We start from the raw sequence: 17,530 nt of genomic DNA on the forward strand, positions 1-17,530 counted from the left end.
GTGTTCAAGATTTGTTATTGTAAAATGTGAACATAAATAAATGACTAAAATGTGTGTGTGTGTGTGTGTGTGTGTGTGTGTGTGTGTGTGTGTGTGTGTGTGTGTGTGTGTGTGTGTGTGTGTGTGTGTGAGTGTGTGTGTGTGTGCCCAGCTGCGGCCCCTTGTGGAGCTGGTGCACGGCCTTCCATGCGCCGCCACCAAGCGGCGTCTCCTTCGCCGCGCGCTGGTGTCCTACCTGGAGGAGTTTGACGTGTGTCAATGCGCGCCGTGCCCCAACAATGGGCGGCCCGTGCTCTCAGGGACCGAGTGCACGTGTCTGTGCAAGACGGGCACCTTTGGCCCCAACTGTGACAAGAGGTCCCCGGGCTACACATCAGGTGGGCGTCCCTCACGCCCCCTTTCAAGGTTCAACCAATGGGAGTCCTTCTCCGCGTGAAAAAGGATTCACTTCTGCTTATGTTTTGATGTATTATTATTTATTGTTTTTTTGTATTTTATTTCATGCTTATTTTACTGAATGCTGTTTTCTTGGGACCTTCTTGTATGATTCTGAATGTAAACAAATACATCTATGTGACATTTTTTTTGTGTGCGTGCACGTGCCCGTGTGTGGGAGTATGTGTGTTTGTGTGCGTGTGTGCCGTGTGCATGCGTGTGTGCGTGCGTGCAAGCGAATGTGTGCCTATGTGTGGGCGTTTGTGTGTCTTTGTGTATGCGTGTGTATGTGTGTGTGTGTGTGTGTGTGTGTGTGTGTGTGTGTGTGTGTGTGTGTGTGTGTGTGTGTGTTGTGCCAACAGAGGGCGTGGACGGCTCCTGGAGCTGCTGGGGCCCGTGGGATGAGTGCGGAGCCGCCATGCAGAGACAGAGGACCCGGCGGTGTGATCACCCCGCCCCGCTGAGGGGGGGGCTGCCGTGCCAGGGGGCCAGGGTGGAGAAGGAGCCCTGCCACATCTCCATCTTCCAGACGTAGGCCCAGGGAATGGCCGCAGTGATGCTAATATCATATTGATAATAATACATGGGGAGGGAGGGAGGGAGGGAGGGAGGGAGGGAGGGAGGGAGGGAGGGAGGGAAGTAGGATGGAAGGAAGGGGAAAGACGGAAGGGAAGTAGAAAGGGAGAGAGGGAGGAAGGTAGGGAGCAAGGAAGGAAGGAAGGAAGGAAAGAAGGGAAGACAGAAGGAAAGTAGGGAGGGAGGGAGAGAGGGAAGTAGGAAAGACAGAGTGACGTGTGTATTTGTGTTCTATCTGAAGGCAGGCTACATGTGACAACGATGACGACTTCACGGTGGGCTGGATTGATGAGCTGCCCCCAGGGGTGGTGGGGTGTTTCAGACCCAAGAGGCCGGACAACAGCTACCTCCTGGTGAGTCACCCCGCCCCAATGCCCGGCCCAAAGCCACTGCAGCGCGAGGAACCCCTACGCGTTTTCCCTTTCATTTCGACGTCGGTATTCGCTCTGGATAACGAGTGTAGAGAACGACGCACTATATTTTTTCTCCCCCTGTTTGACTTTGACCCTCGTCGCTCTGACCTCCTCAGAAAGGGAAGCAGTACTACGAGGTGGGGGAAGTCGAGGAGTTCCGGTGTTTCACGGGCTTCGAGAACGCGGGTTCGCCGTTGATCCACTGCCTTCCCGATCTCACCTGGCCCCAGCCCGCCGGACAGTGTGTCAGTAAGTTGGGATCGCTTCGAACAAATGTCTTCTTTGTGCAGCAGGAACACTGTGTATCGATAAGGCTCGGTCCTTACGGCAGCCACCCGGGTTCGATTCCATCCTGCGGTCATTTGCTCTCTCTCTCTCTCTCTCTCTCTCTCTCTCTCTCTCTCTCTCTCTCTCTCTCTCTCTCTCTCTCTCCTCTCTCTCTCCTCTCTCTCTCTCTCTCTCTCTCTCTCTCTCTCTCTCTCTCTCTCTCTCTCTCTCTCTCTCTCTCTCACAAATCATGCTGTGGATTGCAAAAGATATGAACCTTATGCTTATGATGTGCTTTCTAATGCATACGTAGCGTAATCCTTTCACAGGTTTGACACAGGTTCCGGGCATAATTACGACTTGGGCTGTCATTATTGGGGTGGGCGGGTCTTAAGTTGTGATCGGGCTGGAAAACTCTAACCCCCCCCCCCCCCCCCCCCCCCCCCCCCCCCCTCCCTCTCCCGCCCCACAGGGATGGTCTGTGCGGCTCCCTCCAACATACCCGAGGAGCTGGAGCTGTACCCCAACAAGAAGGAGTACCGGGTGGGAGAGTCGGTCGGGCTGAACTGCAAGAACGTCAACCAGGCGCCCGCGCCCCTGGGCTGGTTCAGGTGTACCGTCGGCCTGCTCTGGGTCCCCGCGGTGCCCGCCGACCTGCACTGCGTGGACGGTAACCGCACTCGGATCAGGGCTCTGAAGCCCGGTCCATCCTGATTTGTGACCCGATTACTGATTTGGAATGACGGAGAAAGTAGTGATTTTGTGTGGCCGATGATTGTTATCTGCTTGTAAAAACAAAATGCTATTTTTGTTTCTTCAAACAAGGATGTTGTTTGGGAGATATTCCACGTTTATTGGTTGGAAGAATTTTTATTTATTAAAAGGTGACATATTATACCACCAGGTGTGAGTGTGATTAGCTGTTACAAGCCGTTTTGAAAATCTCACACCTGGTGGTATAATATGTCAGCTTTAAATTTCATTTGGTTGATGTTTTTTATTTATTCTCTTAATTTCGTTTTGCAACAATACAACGACCTCGGCGCTAAAAGCATAACAGCAATAAGCGTCACAACGATGATGTCAAAAAAAAGCTTGCTTGTAACGATAGCCTATGAGCTCCTTAGCTGTGTGTCCCAGCTAGCTAACATCCGTTTGTGCCATGTCACTGTCTGTCCATTTAGTAAGACCCTACGTCCCCGAGAGGCGATGTGGCCCTGGAGAGGTGCGCCGGGGCCCCGTGTGTGTCTGTATCGACCGAGTGTCCTGCATGTGAGTTTCACAGGACAACAGACAGGAACAAAAACACATTGCTTTATCACGATTGAAAGCGGATGGCGTGCTGTTGAATAGATTGTGTGTGCGTGTGTGTGTGCGTGCGTGCGTGCGTGCGTGCGTGCGTGCGTGCGTGCGTGCGTGCGTGCGTGCGTGCGTGCGTGCGTGCGTGCGTGCGTGCGTGCGTGTGTGCTTGTGTATGTATGTGTGTGAGTGTGTTTGAAGCAATTAAGTGGTAGCCAGGGGAGGGGGATCAAGCTAAACGTATCTACACTTGTGTAGCCCCTAACATGAACACAACATACGCATAAATACAATCAGTAAAATATCAATTCATCATTCATTGTTGTGTATCTGTTTTGGACTACGTCCTGTGTGCATACCTTTGACATAAACGTCTGTTAAAGTCCTCATGCCCCCTTTTTCCTGCAGTTCCTTCCAAGAAAACCTGTGTGCTCTCAACACGGAGCTGGACGCCCTCGTGCCCATGTCCATCTGTTCCCTCCATGCCGCCCGTTGCCACGGCGACCCCTTCTTTTTCGCCAACAAGGGACAATGCGACGACAGCGCCGCTCACCTGGACCTGGTCAGGTTCCGGGCCCGCATGGCCAATCGCAGCGCCACCGCGGAGCCGTGCGGCGAGGACGTCTGCTACGAATGGGAGACCTGTGTCGGTGAGGCCCCGGCCCTGTCATCGCTATGAAGGAAGCGCTAACATCGCGTTGGAAATCAAAAATTATTATGAACTGTGCCAATTTGAATAGGAGGGTAAAAAGAAGGAGAACCGTTACTGTCGTGTCGGGAAATAGTTGGAACCGCTGTTTCCAACTATTTCCACACCGAGAAATGATGCAAAAGGGAGGAGGAGGGGAGGGAGGGAGGGAGGGAGGGAAGAAGAGGGGAGGGGAGGAAGATGCAGTAGTGGAGGGAAGAGGAGGGGAGGGAGGAGGTAGGGAAGGAAGAGGAGGGGTTGGGAGGAGGTAGGGAATGAGGAGTCATGGAGGGGAGGAAGGAGGTAGGGAAGGAAGAGGAATGGAGGGAGGGAGAGGAGGGGAGGCCGGACTCTGATGTCCCCTGTGCAGCAGTGGCGTGGCATGGGGATTTTTTTGGAGGAAAGTAGGACAGAAAACCTTTAATCAACATGCCTTTTTAAAGCTTGTATGTATTAAATGTAACTACAAGAGCTATTTGAGCGCCCGGTCATTTTACAAGGATTTACAGACGCCTGTAATCTGACCGACACAGACTCACTCACTCACTCACTCACTCACTCACTCACTCACTCACTCACTCACTCACTCACTCACTCACTCACTCACTCACTCACTCACTCACTCACTCACTCACTCACTCCCTCACTCACTCACTCACTCACTCACTCCACTCACTCACTCACTCCCTCACTCACTCACTCACTCACTCACTCACTCACTCACTCACTCACTCACTCACTCACTCACTCACTCACTCACTCACTCACTCACTCACTCACTCACTCACTCACTCACTCACTCACTCACTCACTCACTCACTCACTCACTCACTCACTCACTCACTCACTCACTCACTCACTCACTCACTCACTCACCCTCTCACTCACTCACTCACTCACTCACTCACTCACCACTCACTCACTCACTCACTCACTCACTCACTCACTCACTCACTCACTCACTCACTCACTCACTCACTCACTCACTCACTCACTCACTCACTCACTCACTCACTCACTCACTCACTCACTCACTCACTCACTCACTCACTCACTCACGCACTCACTCACTCACTCACTCACTCACGCACTCACTCACTCACTCACTCACTCACTCACTCACTCACTCACTCACTCACTCACTCACTCACTCACTCACTCACTCACTCACTCACTCACTCACTCAATCACTCACTCACTCACATCACTCACTCACTCACTCACTCACTCACTCACTCACTCACTCACTCACTCACTCACTCACTCACTCACTCACTCCCTCACTCACTCACTCACTCACTCACTCACTCACTCACTCACTCACTCACTCACTCACTCACTCACTCACTCACTCACTCACTCACTCACTCACTCACTCACTCACTCACTCACTCACTCACTCACTCACTCACTCACTCACTCACTCACTCACTCACTCACTCACTCACTCACTCACTCACTCACTCACTCACTCACTCATCACTCACTCACTCACTCACTCACTCACTCACTCACTCACTCACTCACTCACTCACTCACTCACTCACTCACTCACTCACTCACTCACTCACTCACTCACTCACTCACTCACTCACTCACTCACTCACTCACTCACTCACTCACTCACTCACTCAATCACTCACTCACTCACTCACTCACTCATCACTCACTCACTCACTCACTCACTCACTCACTCACTCACTCACTCACTCACTCACTCACTCACTCACTCACTCACTCACTCACTCACTCACTCATCACTCACTCACTCACTCACTCACTCACTCACTCACTCACTCACTCACTCACTCACTCACTCACTCACTCACTCACTCACTCACTCACTCACTCACTCACACACACCACACACACACACACACACACACACACACACACACACACACACACACACACACACACACACGGTCCTCCTAAATATGTTATTAAATTATACATGTTATTTTAAATGCACCCCCCACCCCGACCGAAATGCACAACGAGCCGCTTAATGGCGCTTAGGCGTTTTACGAAGGCTATTTCAAGTTTCACGTTCACGTGTAACACGACTCACACAATCAGTTGTATATGTGCTTGACATACACACATACTTTCTATCCTTTTCGTTTAAAACTAGGCCAAATGTTCCTTATACAACACTACTTAAAATACAATACCAAGACAACCCAGAACAAGCGGCTATAAACAACCACAGCCGCATCTGTTCAGGTGAGCCTATACAGCTACTATCCCTGGTGCTGATTCTCAGCGTTAACAACCGCGATAAAACAACAACTTCATTGGATTGACCAATGCATCTTATTCCTGGCAATCAAGGCATAATAAATAACACACATAGCTACACGTTCAGGGAACAGTTAAGCTGTACCAGGAGAAGGAGTGTCATGACGGTTCACCATGACGGTTCACCAAGGGATGCCACCTCGGGCTGGCTTCCACGCGGACATACAGTGGGCAATGTCGTGTTTTACCGCGTATGCAGTATTTAAAATTTAGAGGGGCGCTGTTACGCGCATTGTGAAATGTTCAATGAGAGGATAAAATGGGGAAGAAATGACGGCAACACAGCACTAAAGAATTAACAAAACTGTTCATATAAATGTTTTTATTGGATGAAAACTACAGTCTAAAAAACAGGGCCTCCGGGTGAAAACGCCACTGCTGTGCAGTCCTCTCTCATATTAGAAAATAGCCGACATTGGCAGTTCCTCTTTAAACATAGCCGTTGTATTCTAATGCAACAAGTACAAGGAAGTTGTTGCTTTATCAGCAACAGCTTTCTTGTATGTGTATTATCTCTTCTAGCTCGAATGTCAATGTACTTGTGTCATGTTTGTTGATGGTATGTTCATGTTTGTTGATGGGGAAGGGGTTAACCTGTCAATTGTTAGTGCTTGGCATTTGGTTCTATGAACATCCTTACCATACCGACAGAGCCATATTGGTTCTCCTTCCTCTAACAAATGTACTTAATGAAAGTCGCTCTGGATAAAAGAGTCTGCTAAAGGCCCTGAATGTAAATGTAAACGATAATAACCAATGGAAATATACCAGTTTCACCGAAGACAAACGAGACAACGTGCTATCGAAGAATCCTGACTTCAGCGCGTTCCTATGACTTTTTGACGTCACCCCCTTTCTCCTTCCTCTTCCTGTCTCTCTGTAGGCTCGTTCGCCGAACGCCGCTGTATTTGCCGCCTTGCCACCGAATGCCCCCGGAGCAGAGAGCCAATCTTCTGCATCAAGCTGGTTGCCAGCCAACGGAAGAAAGAGATCAGCCTTTGCCTCATGGGTGTGCTGAAATGCTCGTCGATTAAAGTAGAAGTGCTCTACGAAGGGCACTGTGAGGCGGCTTGAGTCCACCGCAGCCTTGCTTTTTCTATGAATGACAGTAGATATTAAAGATGGAGTATGTAACATTTCAACTAGCTCATAGCATTTAATAACCCGGACATATCTGTAGTCAATGCTGATCGATAGTGATTTAAAGGCTGTTATCAATTAAAAAAAATCCTGTAACTGATTTATTCTACAAGTAAGAGAGTTTAATTGTAATTTCCCCTTTGCAATATTTTCACATGATGCTCTTCCTCAACCCGCTGAACGTGTGGAACTATTCACAATGACAATTGATCATACATGATTTATATAGATATACATATATAATCAGAACTACAAGATGGACTACAAACATGGAAAGGGGTCTGAATGATTTAATCAAACTTTTATTTGCCCCGATGGGGGATTTGTCATTAACAACAAAAAAACTATTTGTAACCCCGAAACAGATAGATGCACCCGCTATAAATATGATAACCCCCCCCCCCCGTCCCAAGAGTCCAGTCTGCCCAGTCTGTCCCTTTGTTCCTAACTTGTGTCTTGGAGGGGGGGATGTACAAAAAACTGTTTCCCTATTTAAATGTCATGGAAAATAAAATAAGTTTGACAATACAAACAAACGTACATACTACATACATACAAACATACATACTACAAACATACATACAGACAGACAGACAGACAGACAGACAGACAGAAAGACAGACACACAGACAGACACACAGACAGACAGACAGACAGACAGACAGACCAGACAGGACAGACAGACAGACAGACAAGCAAGACAGACAGCACAGACAGACAGACAGGACAGACAGACAGACAGACAGACAGACAGACAGGACAGACAGACAGACAGGACAGTCAGACAGACAGACAGACAGACAGACAGACAGACAGACAGAAAGACAGACACAGACAGACACACAGACAGACAGACAGACAGACAGACAGACAGACAGACAGACAGACAGACAGACAGACAGACAGACAGACACGTGTCAGTCTATTGTGGGACAGTCGTCTATGCTGATCACTGTGACCTGTTCTCCCGCACACTTCCTAGCCCCCGCCTCGCACTGCGTCATCGTCACGGCAACACTGGAAGCTCCGTGGCGGACGCACAGGTGTGTAGAATCCTCTGCACATTCCGCAGCGTTCTGACATGTGCACCGCCCCTCTGAGCGTGGGGATAAAACAGGGATCATTCATTTATTATCATGATTATTATGGTATAGCCAGTGGACATTCAATCAAAAACCACACAATTCACACAAAACCACACAATCCACACAAAAACCACACAATTGCACACCCATTCTGTAATTGTGTGGTTTTTGTGCATCTGTCTTTGTGTATCTGTGTAATGTGTTTGTGTGTATCTGTGGTCATGTAGAGTCTACATAACGACAGATACACACACACACACACACACACACACAGGGTTCTGCAAACACACCTTGACAGATTTGGCCCGGCGTGTGGTGTGTAGCGCTGGCCGGCCACACACACTCGCCGTCGTCGGCCAATGACAAGGTACGGCCCAGACACCTCATCGCCCCGAGCTGACACACACTCAGCAGGCGGGTTCGGCTCGCCCCCAGGTGAGCGCACAACAGCAGGGACGGCCTGTTGAAAAGGGAAATACCACGTTGTGCATCGAAACGACACAATCCAACGATGGGGGAGTTTCCCCTCGGTGCTTGGGACGCAATTAACAATGTTTCATGTAACATTTCACGTACTTAAATGTTCAAGCCGCCATCTTGATAAATCATGACGATGAATTCTGGAATAATAATGTCATCATTCTTATCGTAACGGTGAAGAAGCAACAAAGATGGCGGCTGAGGAATGCGTGACAATTTCGAGATCCCTCCTATAGGCCCTCATCACAGAGGTGTAGGGGCGACAACAGCTGTAGTTAGCGGTTTGCACTCTGTGGGCATGCTGTCATGCACGGCCCTACTGTTACACCTCTGTGATCAAGGCCTGTTGTTTTGTATCATTGTGTGATTTGTGTGTTTTTCTTAAACCACTGGATGGAGCCGAAGGCCCGTTTTCCACCTCATGGAATGGATCTATCAAATCAAATCTCCTGATAGAAAGAACTATTGTCGTGTGCTAAAGAGATCGGTTCTCGCCCATTCCTAAATAACTTGTCTGTCGAGCGACCGTAGCGCTACTCACGGGCACTCGAAGGCCATCCTGCACACACACTCTGAGGCCCCCTGGGTCTCCCACAGCTTACAGCCCAGGTCCGGGGGAGAGGTGGGTGCTCGCGGCACTGCCAGGACAAAAGAAAACACAGGTCATTCATCAGTTCATTAAATAAGTGACGACAGAAATTATTTTTGTCGCAAAGAAATATAAAATATGAAAAATGCAGGCACCTCAAATCCATGAGTTTAAGTCTATCAGCCTCTTACACTAATATTTGCACACACTCGTATGCAAAATAGCTCATCACACACACACACACACACACACACACACACACACACACACACACACACACACACACACACACCACACACACACACACCACACACACACACACACACACACACACACACACACACACACACACACACACACACACACACACACACACACACACACACACACACACACACACACTACAGCTTTGCAAATGGAGTTCATTTTCTGACCGATGGATGAGGTCTGTGGTTCCAAACCTGGGGTGCACTTCACGTCTCCGGCCAGGAAGGGGGACCAGTGGAGCCCGGGACTGCACAGGATCACGGGCTCATGGGCCTCCAGCGCCCACCCCTGGGGACAGGATAAGGAGACCCTGTCTCCGATCTCATAGGTCGCTCTGGCGGGCGTGGCGATGACGTTGCCTCGTACGTGCGGGGGGTCACATGACGCTTCTGTTGAGGCGGCGAGGTTAGGTTTAAGGTTTAGAATTTGGAGCATTTAGCAGACGCTTTTATCCAAAGCAACTTACAAACATTCACACACCGACGGCGGAGTCGACCATGCAAGGCGACAGCCAGCTCGTCTGGGGCTCTTAGGGTTAGGCCTCTTGCTCAGGCACTCAGCTAGGAGGAGCAGGGGATCGAACAAGCAAACTACCGGCTATCAGCCAACCCTCTGTACCTCCTGAGCTAAGCCGACCCAGAAGTTTTCTTTATTTTCCTTTTATAAAACCTTTCAGCTGTCAATATTGTTTGGTGTAAGACGTCAATATTGCACAGACCCTCCTTTAGTATTTAAATCGATGTAATTTAAAGAAATGACATGACAACTAAAAAAGGAATAACAATACCACGTTAGGAAGACTGAACAAAATGTAACTTGTGAGAAGAGAAACCTTAAAGAAGAGTGCACAGGTGAGCTGGAAGGACAGACAAACAGACGGAATGGGAGCGCATAGAGCTGTCCGTAGTGCAGAACGAGTACAGGTAGATCCCGGAGGATCACTCACTTCTACACTGCATGGGTCCAGTGGTCCAGGTCAGGTTGGGGGTGCACTGAGCCAAGGTCTCTCCGACTAGGTAGTGGCCATTGATGCATTGGTATTCTATGCTGCTACCCACCGCATACGCATCCTTAGGGTTCTGCGTTTCCCAATAAAAAAAACACCATCAACAACATGCTTCTTCACACATAGAAAAAGGTTTAATTATTCCGTCTTATTTTAATGTATTTTATTGCATTGTACCATCTTGTTATGTGTTTGTGTGTGTATGTGTATGTGTGTATGTGTGTGACACTGTGTGTGTGAGTGTGCCACTGTGTGTGTGTGTGTGTGTGTCACTGTGTGTGTGCGCACATGTGCGTGTGTGTGGGTGTGTCACTGTGTGTGCGTGCATATGTATGTGTGCGTGCGTGATGCAACATAAGGTGAGTCTCACCCGGATGTATCCGTTCAGGAGGTTAGGAGGTGTGCCACATGTGGGCCTCATAGGCATAGACAGACCAAAGCATTGGGGCTCCATCATCCTGAGATAAAGTGCAATATAATACAAATGACACATTAGTTATTAATAAACACTGTTGTATTGACTCGAGGTCTATTACTTTATGTATTTTTTTAAAACCAGTAAGCTCCGCTATTTTTTTTTAACCAGTATCACATCTTTGGGAGATTCAGATGTCTCTCTTACTCAGTCACTCACTTACATTGTGGGCTTGATGTCCCCTACATCCAACAATAAGTTGGAGATTCTTATTTGGTTTTGTATCGGTGTGATGAAAACATTGTTCATTGATCCACACATACAATAAATGTATGTATGCATGTAAAGAATTTATAAAAATATAAAAATGTAAAATATTTATGAAATGAATATGTAATTACGCCTCGTAAAATGCATTTGTGTTATTTAACAGTATGACACTACACAGTAGCATTTAATAAAATTAGCATTGAATACTCTCCCATATCTGTGTCTGTGTATGTTTTTGTTTGGGTGTTGTGTGCGTGCGTGTGCGTGCGTGCGTGTCCGTACTTCAGGTGGTGGATTTCTGGGTCCTCACATGGTGTGCGCTCAGACGACCCTCCAGAACACGGAGAACCATGAGAGCGGCTGGGGTTGTCACAGCGCCGAACCCGTGACCTCTCACCTCCTGAACAGGCACCCCAAGACGACCAGCAGCTCCAGCTGCCATGGATGGCCTCTGAACGGTCAATAACGTTTGGTTAGATTTAGATTTATTGCTGCACAACTTCGGACAAGGACCTTTGAGGATTTAGTGTTTTTTGTTTTCACTAAAAGTTTTGCGTAAACTCCGTAAGACATTAAAGCCTCGAGTACATCCTGGCACTTAATGTACACACTTATTGTAGGCACTTAATCTAAATTGCCCTTATTCATAGTACTTAATTGTGTAACATCTGCCGTAGCTGCTAGCGTTGCTGTACACAGGGAATGGGTTAGCCTAGCGATTGCTAGTACTTGCTCTATGAACATATTTCCTCTACTGACAGCGATATATTGTTTCACTTCTTATGACAAATGTACTTCTTGCAAGTCGCTTTGGATAAAAGCATCTGCTAAATGCCCTAAATGTAAATGCAAATGAGTTCATGCAGTCCGCAACAAGTCTGAGGCGACCGCCTCGTCCCACCTGCCACAGGGCCTGTCTCACACTGCAGCCCCGAGGTGCCGGGCTGGCAGACGCACGAGCACCCGTCGGCGGAGAGCAGCGGCCGGCCGTTGTTCCGGCACGGCTGGCAGTGGCACGGGTGCTGCTCCGCCAGGTACCGGGCGGTGGCCTGCCGCAGGTTGAGCCTCCGACGCCCGGCGCACGGCACCTCCTTCACCAGCTCATACAGCGGCCGCAGCTGGGGAGACACAGGGCAGGGATTGGTCGATTCGCTTTAATAATAATAATAATAATAATAATACACTTTAATTTGAAGTTCTTTCTCTGAACTCAAGGGCAACGTACAAAGACACACAAACGTCATTAAAAAGAAGCAAAAATACAATAAAGAAAAAGAATGACAATAGTAAGAGACATAGCGATTGGCATCAGATGGAATAGGCCGTTTTAAACAGATGTGTTTTGGATTGTGATTGAAATGGGGGAATGGATCGATGTTTTTGCGGAGAAAAAAAAAGAGAAAGACGGGCGGAAGGGACAGACAGGTGGGTGGAGGAAGATCATGTGAAGGAGCGGGAGGGAGTGGGAACATGGAGGAGGTCGGACATGCTTTTGAAGGATGTAGGGACAGGGGCTGGTTGAAGAGAAAGGAAAATCACTGCATGGATGCAAGCAAAGGAGATGCAGAGAAGGCCTCTGGGAATAAGAGTGCGAAAGGTCAGAGAAAAGGGAATGAAGTCACAAAGAAAGGACTATAGACAGAGATGATAAAAAAAAGTATACAGGATGCATGAAAGCAAAGGCTGATATTAAAAAAGAGGCCCAAGTCAGGTTTCTGCAATAACATCGGGGAACATGGTTGGCGACAGGGCGTGGTTGGTACCTTCTGGTCGATGACGTCCGGGAAGTCTTTGACGGAGGAGGCCCAGTTCTCGTACATGGCCCCGTTGGCCTCGGGGTCCTCCACGTCCAGCACCCCCAGGCCACTGATGAAGCTCGCCGCCCCGCCCACTATGTTGGTCTTGACGCGAAGGGTGTTTGTGTTGTGTCCTGCCGATAGCACAGTTCAAAACACGATGCAATGTAATACTTATATCATATAAATATGGTTTTAAAAAGAATATGATTATATATGATGGAATTAATGAAAATATAACTTATTTCATATATTTGTGTAGAAAATAGTTATTGCTCTCTTTCACTCTCTCGTGATTCAGAGGGCTACGTTGGCATTGAAAAAGATGCATTCACATTGTCAAAGCACAACCAATTTAAGTTAGATACAAAATAATAATTTTGTTTATTTTATCATTAGTTATGATTAGTCATCATTATCATGGTAAAATAGGCAAAGAAAAACGTAGAAATACGGTATAATATAAATAGAAAGTTCACTCTCTCACACTTCCCCTCTGATACAACGATAACATTACTCACCACCGCTGGATGTGAGTGAAGATGTCAGTTTCTCGCAGACTGTTTTGACTTTTTTCCAAAAAAGACGACGTTTCACCTTCCTCCAACACCTCTGGTAGTCCGTGTCCGTTGTGCCTTTTGAAGACGCAGTCACAGGACGGATGTTATTGTATTTGAGCAATTTTGTTAAATACAGAAAAAAGATTGGAATTATTTTTGCCCTTTTTTTCTAATCGCCATTATACGACATTATAGCAAACAACCCATTACTATACATTTATTACCGTTTTGAACATACATTTCTAAGTTAACAAATTCCATCCATCATATTTTCAACTAATGTAATTTTGATTATTAATAATAATGAAAGAAATATGTTTTCCTTTATATTTAGCAAAACCCAAGGTCATCATAACAAGTAAAAGTGCATAAAGTGTGTTATAGAATAGTTCAGAATTCTATTAACACGGTGTGAGGTGGATTATTGTCACTGAAAGCCCTTTAACCGTCCATTTATGCTGTCACAAGGGGGTGACCACCGAGATGAATCATGGACAGAGCGACACCTCATTCATCAGGGTTGTCTCTCCCACTTAGTGACATCACAAATGGATTAAAAAAAAAAAAAAAACCTACTTGTCGATGCAAGTGAATCCCGGTCGAACTCCAGTAGGGCCTGGTACTGTCCTCCCAGGCTGCCCTCGGACATGTAGTGGCTTCCGTAGGTCTGCAGCAGCCTTCGGTAGAACGGATACTCGTAGTCCAGCGGCAGGGAGGACAAGGCCCTCCAGAAGCCCTCTGACAGTGTGAGGTACTGGGGCGCAGTGTTCTGGAACTGGGCGAGCACCACTTTGTTCTTCAGGATCAGGAGTCTCTTAGCCTGGAGGCGACAGATGGTGGATGACAACGTATGTTCGGCATGAGTCGCCCGATCAGGACGTATTCTGCTCCATGGGAATGAGAGTCTGAGAGTGCTACTCGCTCACTTTCGTGAAGAATGATCGTTATGACAATGTTCTAGCGGAACGTTCTAGAAGAAGGGTCTCGCAGAGCCGTGTACCTTGCCCTCGCTGACTTCTTCGTGAAAAGTGATCCGGTGGTGCTGAAACAGGGCATTTTCTTGAACATGAAGCATGTAAGACCAGGAGCTCTCGTAGGATTCATCTGACCCTTCGTTGTCAACTTTGACCTGTACGAGTGGCCAAAAGCAGACTGTAAAACACATTTTAACTGCAAAGCACATATTGGAGACCACCAAAGTGACTAGCTGTAGGCCCCTCAAGATAATAATAAACAAACCATCTCCCTTCCATAATGGGAGGTCTTACAGCAGTTTCAAGAAGCTACAGGTTAATTACTTTTAGAAAACTTTCCAACCAGTTTTACTTCAAAAGATCCACCTCCAACAGTAAACCTTGTTATTTACTTTGCATTTAATATGGAAATGTCATCCCAGGTCTGTTCAATGAATTTGCAACAAATAACCAGCAGATGGCAGTATATTGTGGTTTACTTGCCTCAAAGTTATACGTGATGAGGCTCTGTGGCAGTCTGTACAGGAGGTTGTTGTCTCCGCTGTACACCTTCCTACATTGTCCCCCAAAGCTCAGAGTGTTTATAACTGCAGCTCTCAGCTTCCCAGTCAACAAGTCGTACCTGTTCACAATAAAAAACAAACCATATTGTTGAATTCAACTTTGTGTGTGTGTGTGTGTGTGTGTGTGTGTGTGTGTGTGTGTGTGTGTGTGTGTGTGTGTGTGTGTGTGTGTGTGTGTGTGTGTGTGTGACGTGTGTGCGTGGTTAAAAAGTAGAGCTTCCTTGTTAGAAAAAAAATTGGGTAACGTAGACCTACACAAAACGTTTCAAATGTATACTAGTGTTTACTTTCTAAGTTCTATTCTACTTTACATTGTTTAATTTCCCAAATATAATGGATATAAACCCCAAAGCATTTTATTCTATTCCATTTCACCAACTGCCTTTGTTTGTGCTGTGCACAATGCATTCTGGGAGTTCTGTTTACCCTTTGCCTGTTAGGTCAGAGTTGGGGGGAGTTTTGTCCATGTCACAGACGTCATCACTGCCCAGTGCACAGCCTCTCTCATCGAGGCCATCTTCACAGTCTTGGTCCCCGTTACACACGAGAGACCGACCAATACACTGGCCTGCAGGAGGGACACACACACACACACACACACACACACACCCCCCACACACACACACACACACCACCCACACAACACCACACACCAACACACACAACACAACACACACACACACACACACACACACACACACACACAGTCATCTGTGACCTCTTTCTTGCATTCCAAATCCATTCAGTGTCTACTGCAGCGCCGAAGCCATTTTCCACTGTCAAATTCCACTTGTGTTTTGTGAAGAGATTTCAAGGCCATATAGCCGTTAATAAAAATATGTTGCCCTTTGTTACTTTTCCAGTGGTAAAAATTCCTTTACCACTGGCAACTTCCTTGCTATTTACTGACTGTCCCATCTGTGATGCCACAACTTACACCCTCATGCCATTAACATGTTGTATACATATTACATTCTCCCGGACAGGCTGAGAATGAAGCCAGCGGCACACTGAGCATGTATGTACTGTAGCTCAACGTACCTGAGGTGCAGCGGAATCTCGCCCCGCAGCTCGTCTTTAGCGGGCACTGTTTACTTGGCGTACACGGGAGCACATGCTCAGCCTCTCCCAAGCACGGTGCCCCTCCGTTCTGGGCAAACCTCAACACAGGGCGAGATCGTACCTGAACACAAACAAATGAAAACACCACAATTTAAACCTGTTGCAGCAGCCGAATTGTATCTTAGCATCATGTAGATGGTTTAAGTTGCTTCGTGGGTGCATGCATATTAACGGCTAACGTTGAGGTAACTGCTAACTTTAGGGCTGCAGTTGCAGCCTCCTCCTCATCATCATTACCTTTGTTTTCGTGCAAGCGTCACATTGGGACCATTCCCCGTATGGACCCCATTGGCAGTTCAACGGCCGTTGACAACTAAGAAAAAGGGAATTAAAGTAGGTTTTTTAGCTTTGTGCATCCGCGTTTGTGACGAGAGTGAGTCAAAGTCAAGTGCGTTTGTACAGCCCTTATTCCTATTGATAGTCTCAGGAGTCTCACGAGCATACTCACTAAGGAGGCCAGTGCATGGAAAGTCAATGTTGTTATATTATGTAATGGGATGTATTAGGGCTGTGCTAAATGCCCTCACTGTAATGTATTATCGTATCATATTCAATAACATGACGTGATAAACATCATTTGATATTAAAAACAGTTTGACATTTGACAATACTACAATACAAAGTCAACAAAGTTGGGTAAACATACCAAGATGGATGAGGACCAAAGAGCAGTAAAATGTAGGACAACAAACCAATTGAAAAGTAAGCCTGTGGTAAACCCCAAAACAAGAAAATGTAGGCTAATTAAGGATACATGTGACAGCATGAAGAATGGTTATTTGATATGTCAGTTTTATCAGCAAAGTAAATGTGAAGGACCTTAGCCATTATCAGAAAACAAAAAAACATGAACAAGTGCAAGTATACGCGTACAAAATACTGCATTGCAACAAAATAAGATAAACAATTACCCATATGCTAGAAAATAAGACCTTTGGTGGTTTTACCTGCATTGTGGGCACTTTGAAGGCAGTTCTCACGTGGACTGACAGAGAGGACTTGGGCTATATAACTGGGGAATATTGAGTTGCTCAATAGCTGTGTCCAGGAGTTTCTCCAATAAAGCAACACAGTGTTCCACTGTGTTTCGTCATTACCTGACTAGAATGGATCAAGACCTTTTCATGAGTCACAGTGAATAATTAGAGCGGCCTCCGTGTACTGTGAGTAATGCGACATCATGTTTTTTTCTATTCTGTCCAAGCTTAGTGGGCAAGTATGTCATTGTGCAATTAATACTTTTTGGGTCAGATTTACTGGAACAGTAAAGCAGTGTTTCTGTTT

The 17,530-nt window shown here is 46.9% G+C and overlaps 2 protein-coding genes across 4 annotated transcripts in view; one reads left to right on the forward strand and one right to left on the reverse strand.

Moving 5' to 3' along the window:
• Positions 1 to 7,667, forward strand: part of c6 (complement component 6) — a 25,174-nt gene extending 17,507 nt beyond the window's left edge. Inside the window, exons 15-22 of one of the 2 annotated variants that reach the window (XM_056588249.1) lie at positions 152 to 377; positions 798 to 966; positions 1,253 to 1,364; positions 1,541 to 1,673; positions 2,164 to 2,361; positions 2,876 to 2,963; positions 3,399 to 3,640; positions 6,863 to 7,667. In XM_056588249.1, the coding sequence (XP_056444224.1) occupies positions 152 to 377; positions 798 to 966; positions 1,253 to 1,364; positions 1,541 to 1,673; positions 2,164 to 2,361; positions 2,876 to 2,963; positions 3,399 to 3,640; positions 6,863 to 7,053 (1,359 nt within the window). In that variant the 3' untranslated portion in view covers positions 7,054 to 7,667. The remainder of the gene's footprint in view (positions 1 to 151; positions 378 to 797; positions 967 to 1,252; positions 1,365 to 1,540; positions 1,674 to 2,163; positions 2,362 to 2,875; positions 2,964 to 3,398; positions 3,641 to 6,862) is intronic. The other variant, XM_056588248.1, reaches the window with a different exon arrangement.
• Positions 7,668 to 7,899: 232 nt separating this feature from the next.
• On the reverse strand, positions 7,900 to 17,284 carry c7b (complement component 7b). 2 transcript variants are annotated; one of them, XM_056588218.1, is made up of 18 exons: positions 17,194 to 17,284; positions 16,893 to 16,954; positions 16,484 to 16,559; positions 16,166 to 16,307; positions 15,551 to 15,692; positions 15,045 to 15,183; positions 14,588 to 14,716; positions 14,164 to 14,407; positions 13,549 to 13,662; positions 12,995 to 13,161; positions 12,133 to 12,349; positions 11,514 to 11,682; positions 10,917 to 11,004; positions 10,487 to 10,619; positions 9,735 to 9,929; positions 9,226 to 9,322; positions 8,495 to 8,664; positions 7,900 to 8,215 (listed from the first exon to the last, which is right to left on the reverse strand). In XM_056588218.1, exons 1-18 carry the CDS (start codon positions 17,197 to 17,199, stop codon positions 8,037 to 8,039), a joined length of 2,469 nt encoding a protein of 822 aa, XP_056444193.1. In that variant the 5' UTR covers positions 17,200 to 17,284; the 3' UTR covers positions 7,900 to 8,036. The 2 variants fall into 2 exon arrangements, with proteins under 2 accessions (XP_056444193.1, XP_056444194.1); XM_056588219.1 differs by lacking the exon at positions 7,900 to 8,215 and having other exon boundaries at positions 8,512 to 8,664; positions 9,679 to 9,929; positions 17,194 to 17,282.
• Positions 17,285 to 17,530: the final 246 nt, after the last annotated feature.

Source organism: Gadus chalcogrammus, chromosome 4, assembly GCF_026213295.1.
Source record: "Gadus chalcogrammus isolate NIFS_2021 chromosome 4, NIFS_Gcha_1.0, whole genome shotgun sequence".
Classification (NCBI taxonomy): Eukaryota; Metazoa; Chordata; class Actinopteri; order Gadiformes; family Gadidae; genus Gadus; species Gadus chalcogrammus.

Bases quoted from the DNA above. Each gene is read 5' to 3' on its own strand.
- c7b (XM_056588218.1), bottom strand. The intron at 16,308-16,483 runs GTAATGATGATG...GTTTGTGTTCAG, and splicing joins ACGCTTGCACGAAAACAAAG to GTACGATCTCGCCCTGTGTT. The intron at 9,930-10,486 runs GTGAGTGATCCT...CCGCCTCAACAG, and splicing joins TGGACCCATGCAGTGTAGAA to AAGCGTCATGTGACCCCCCG.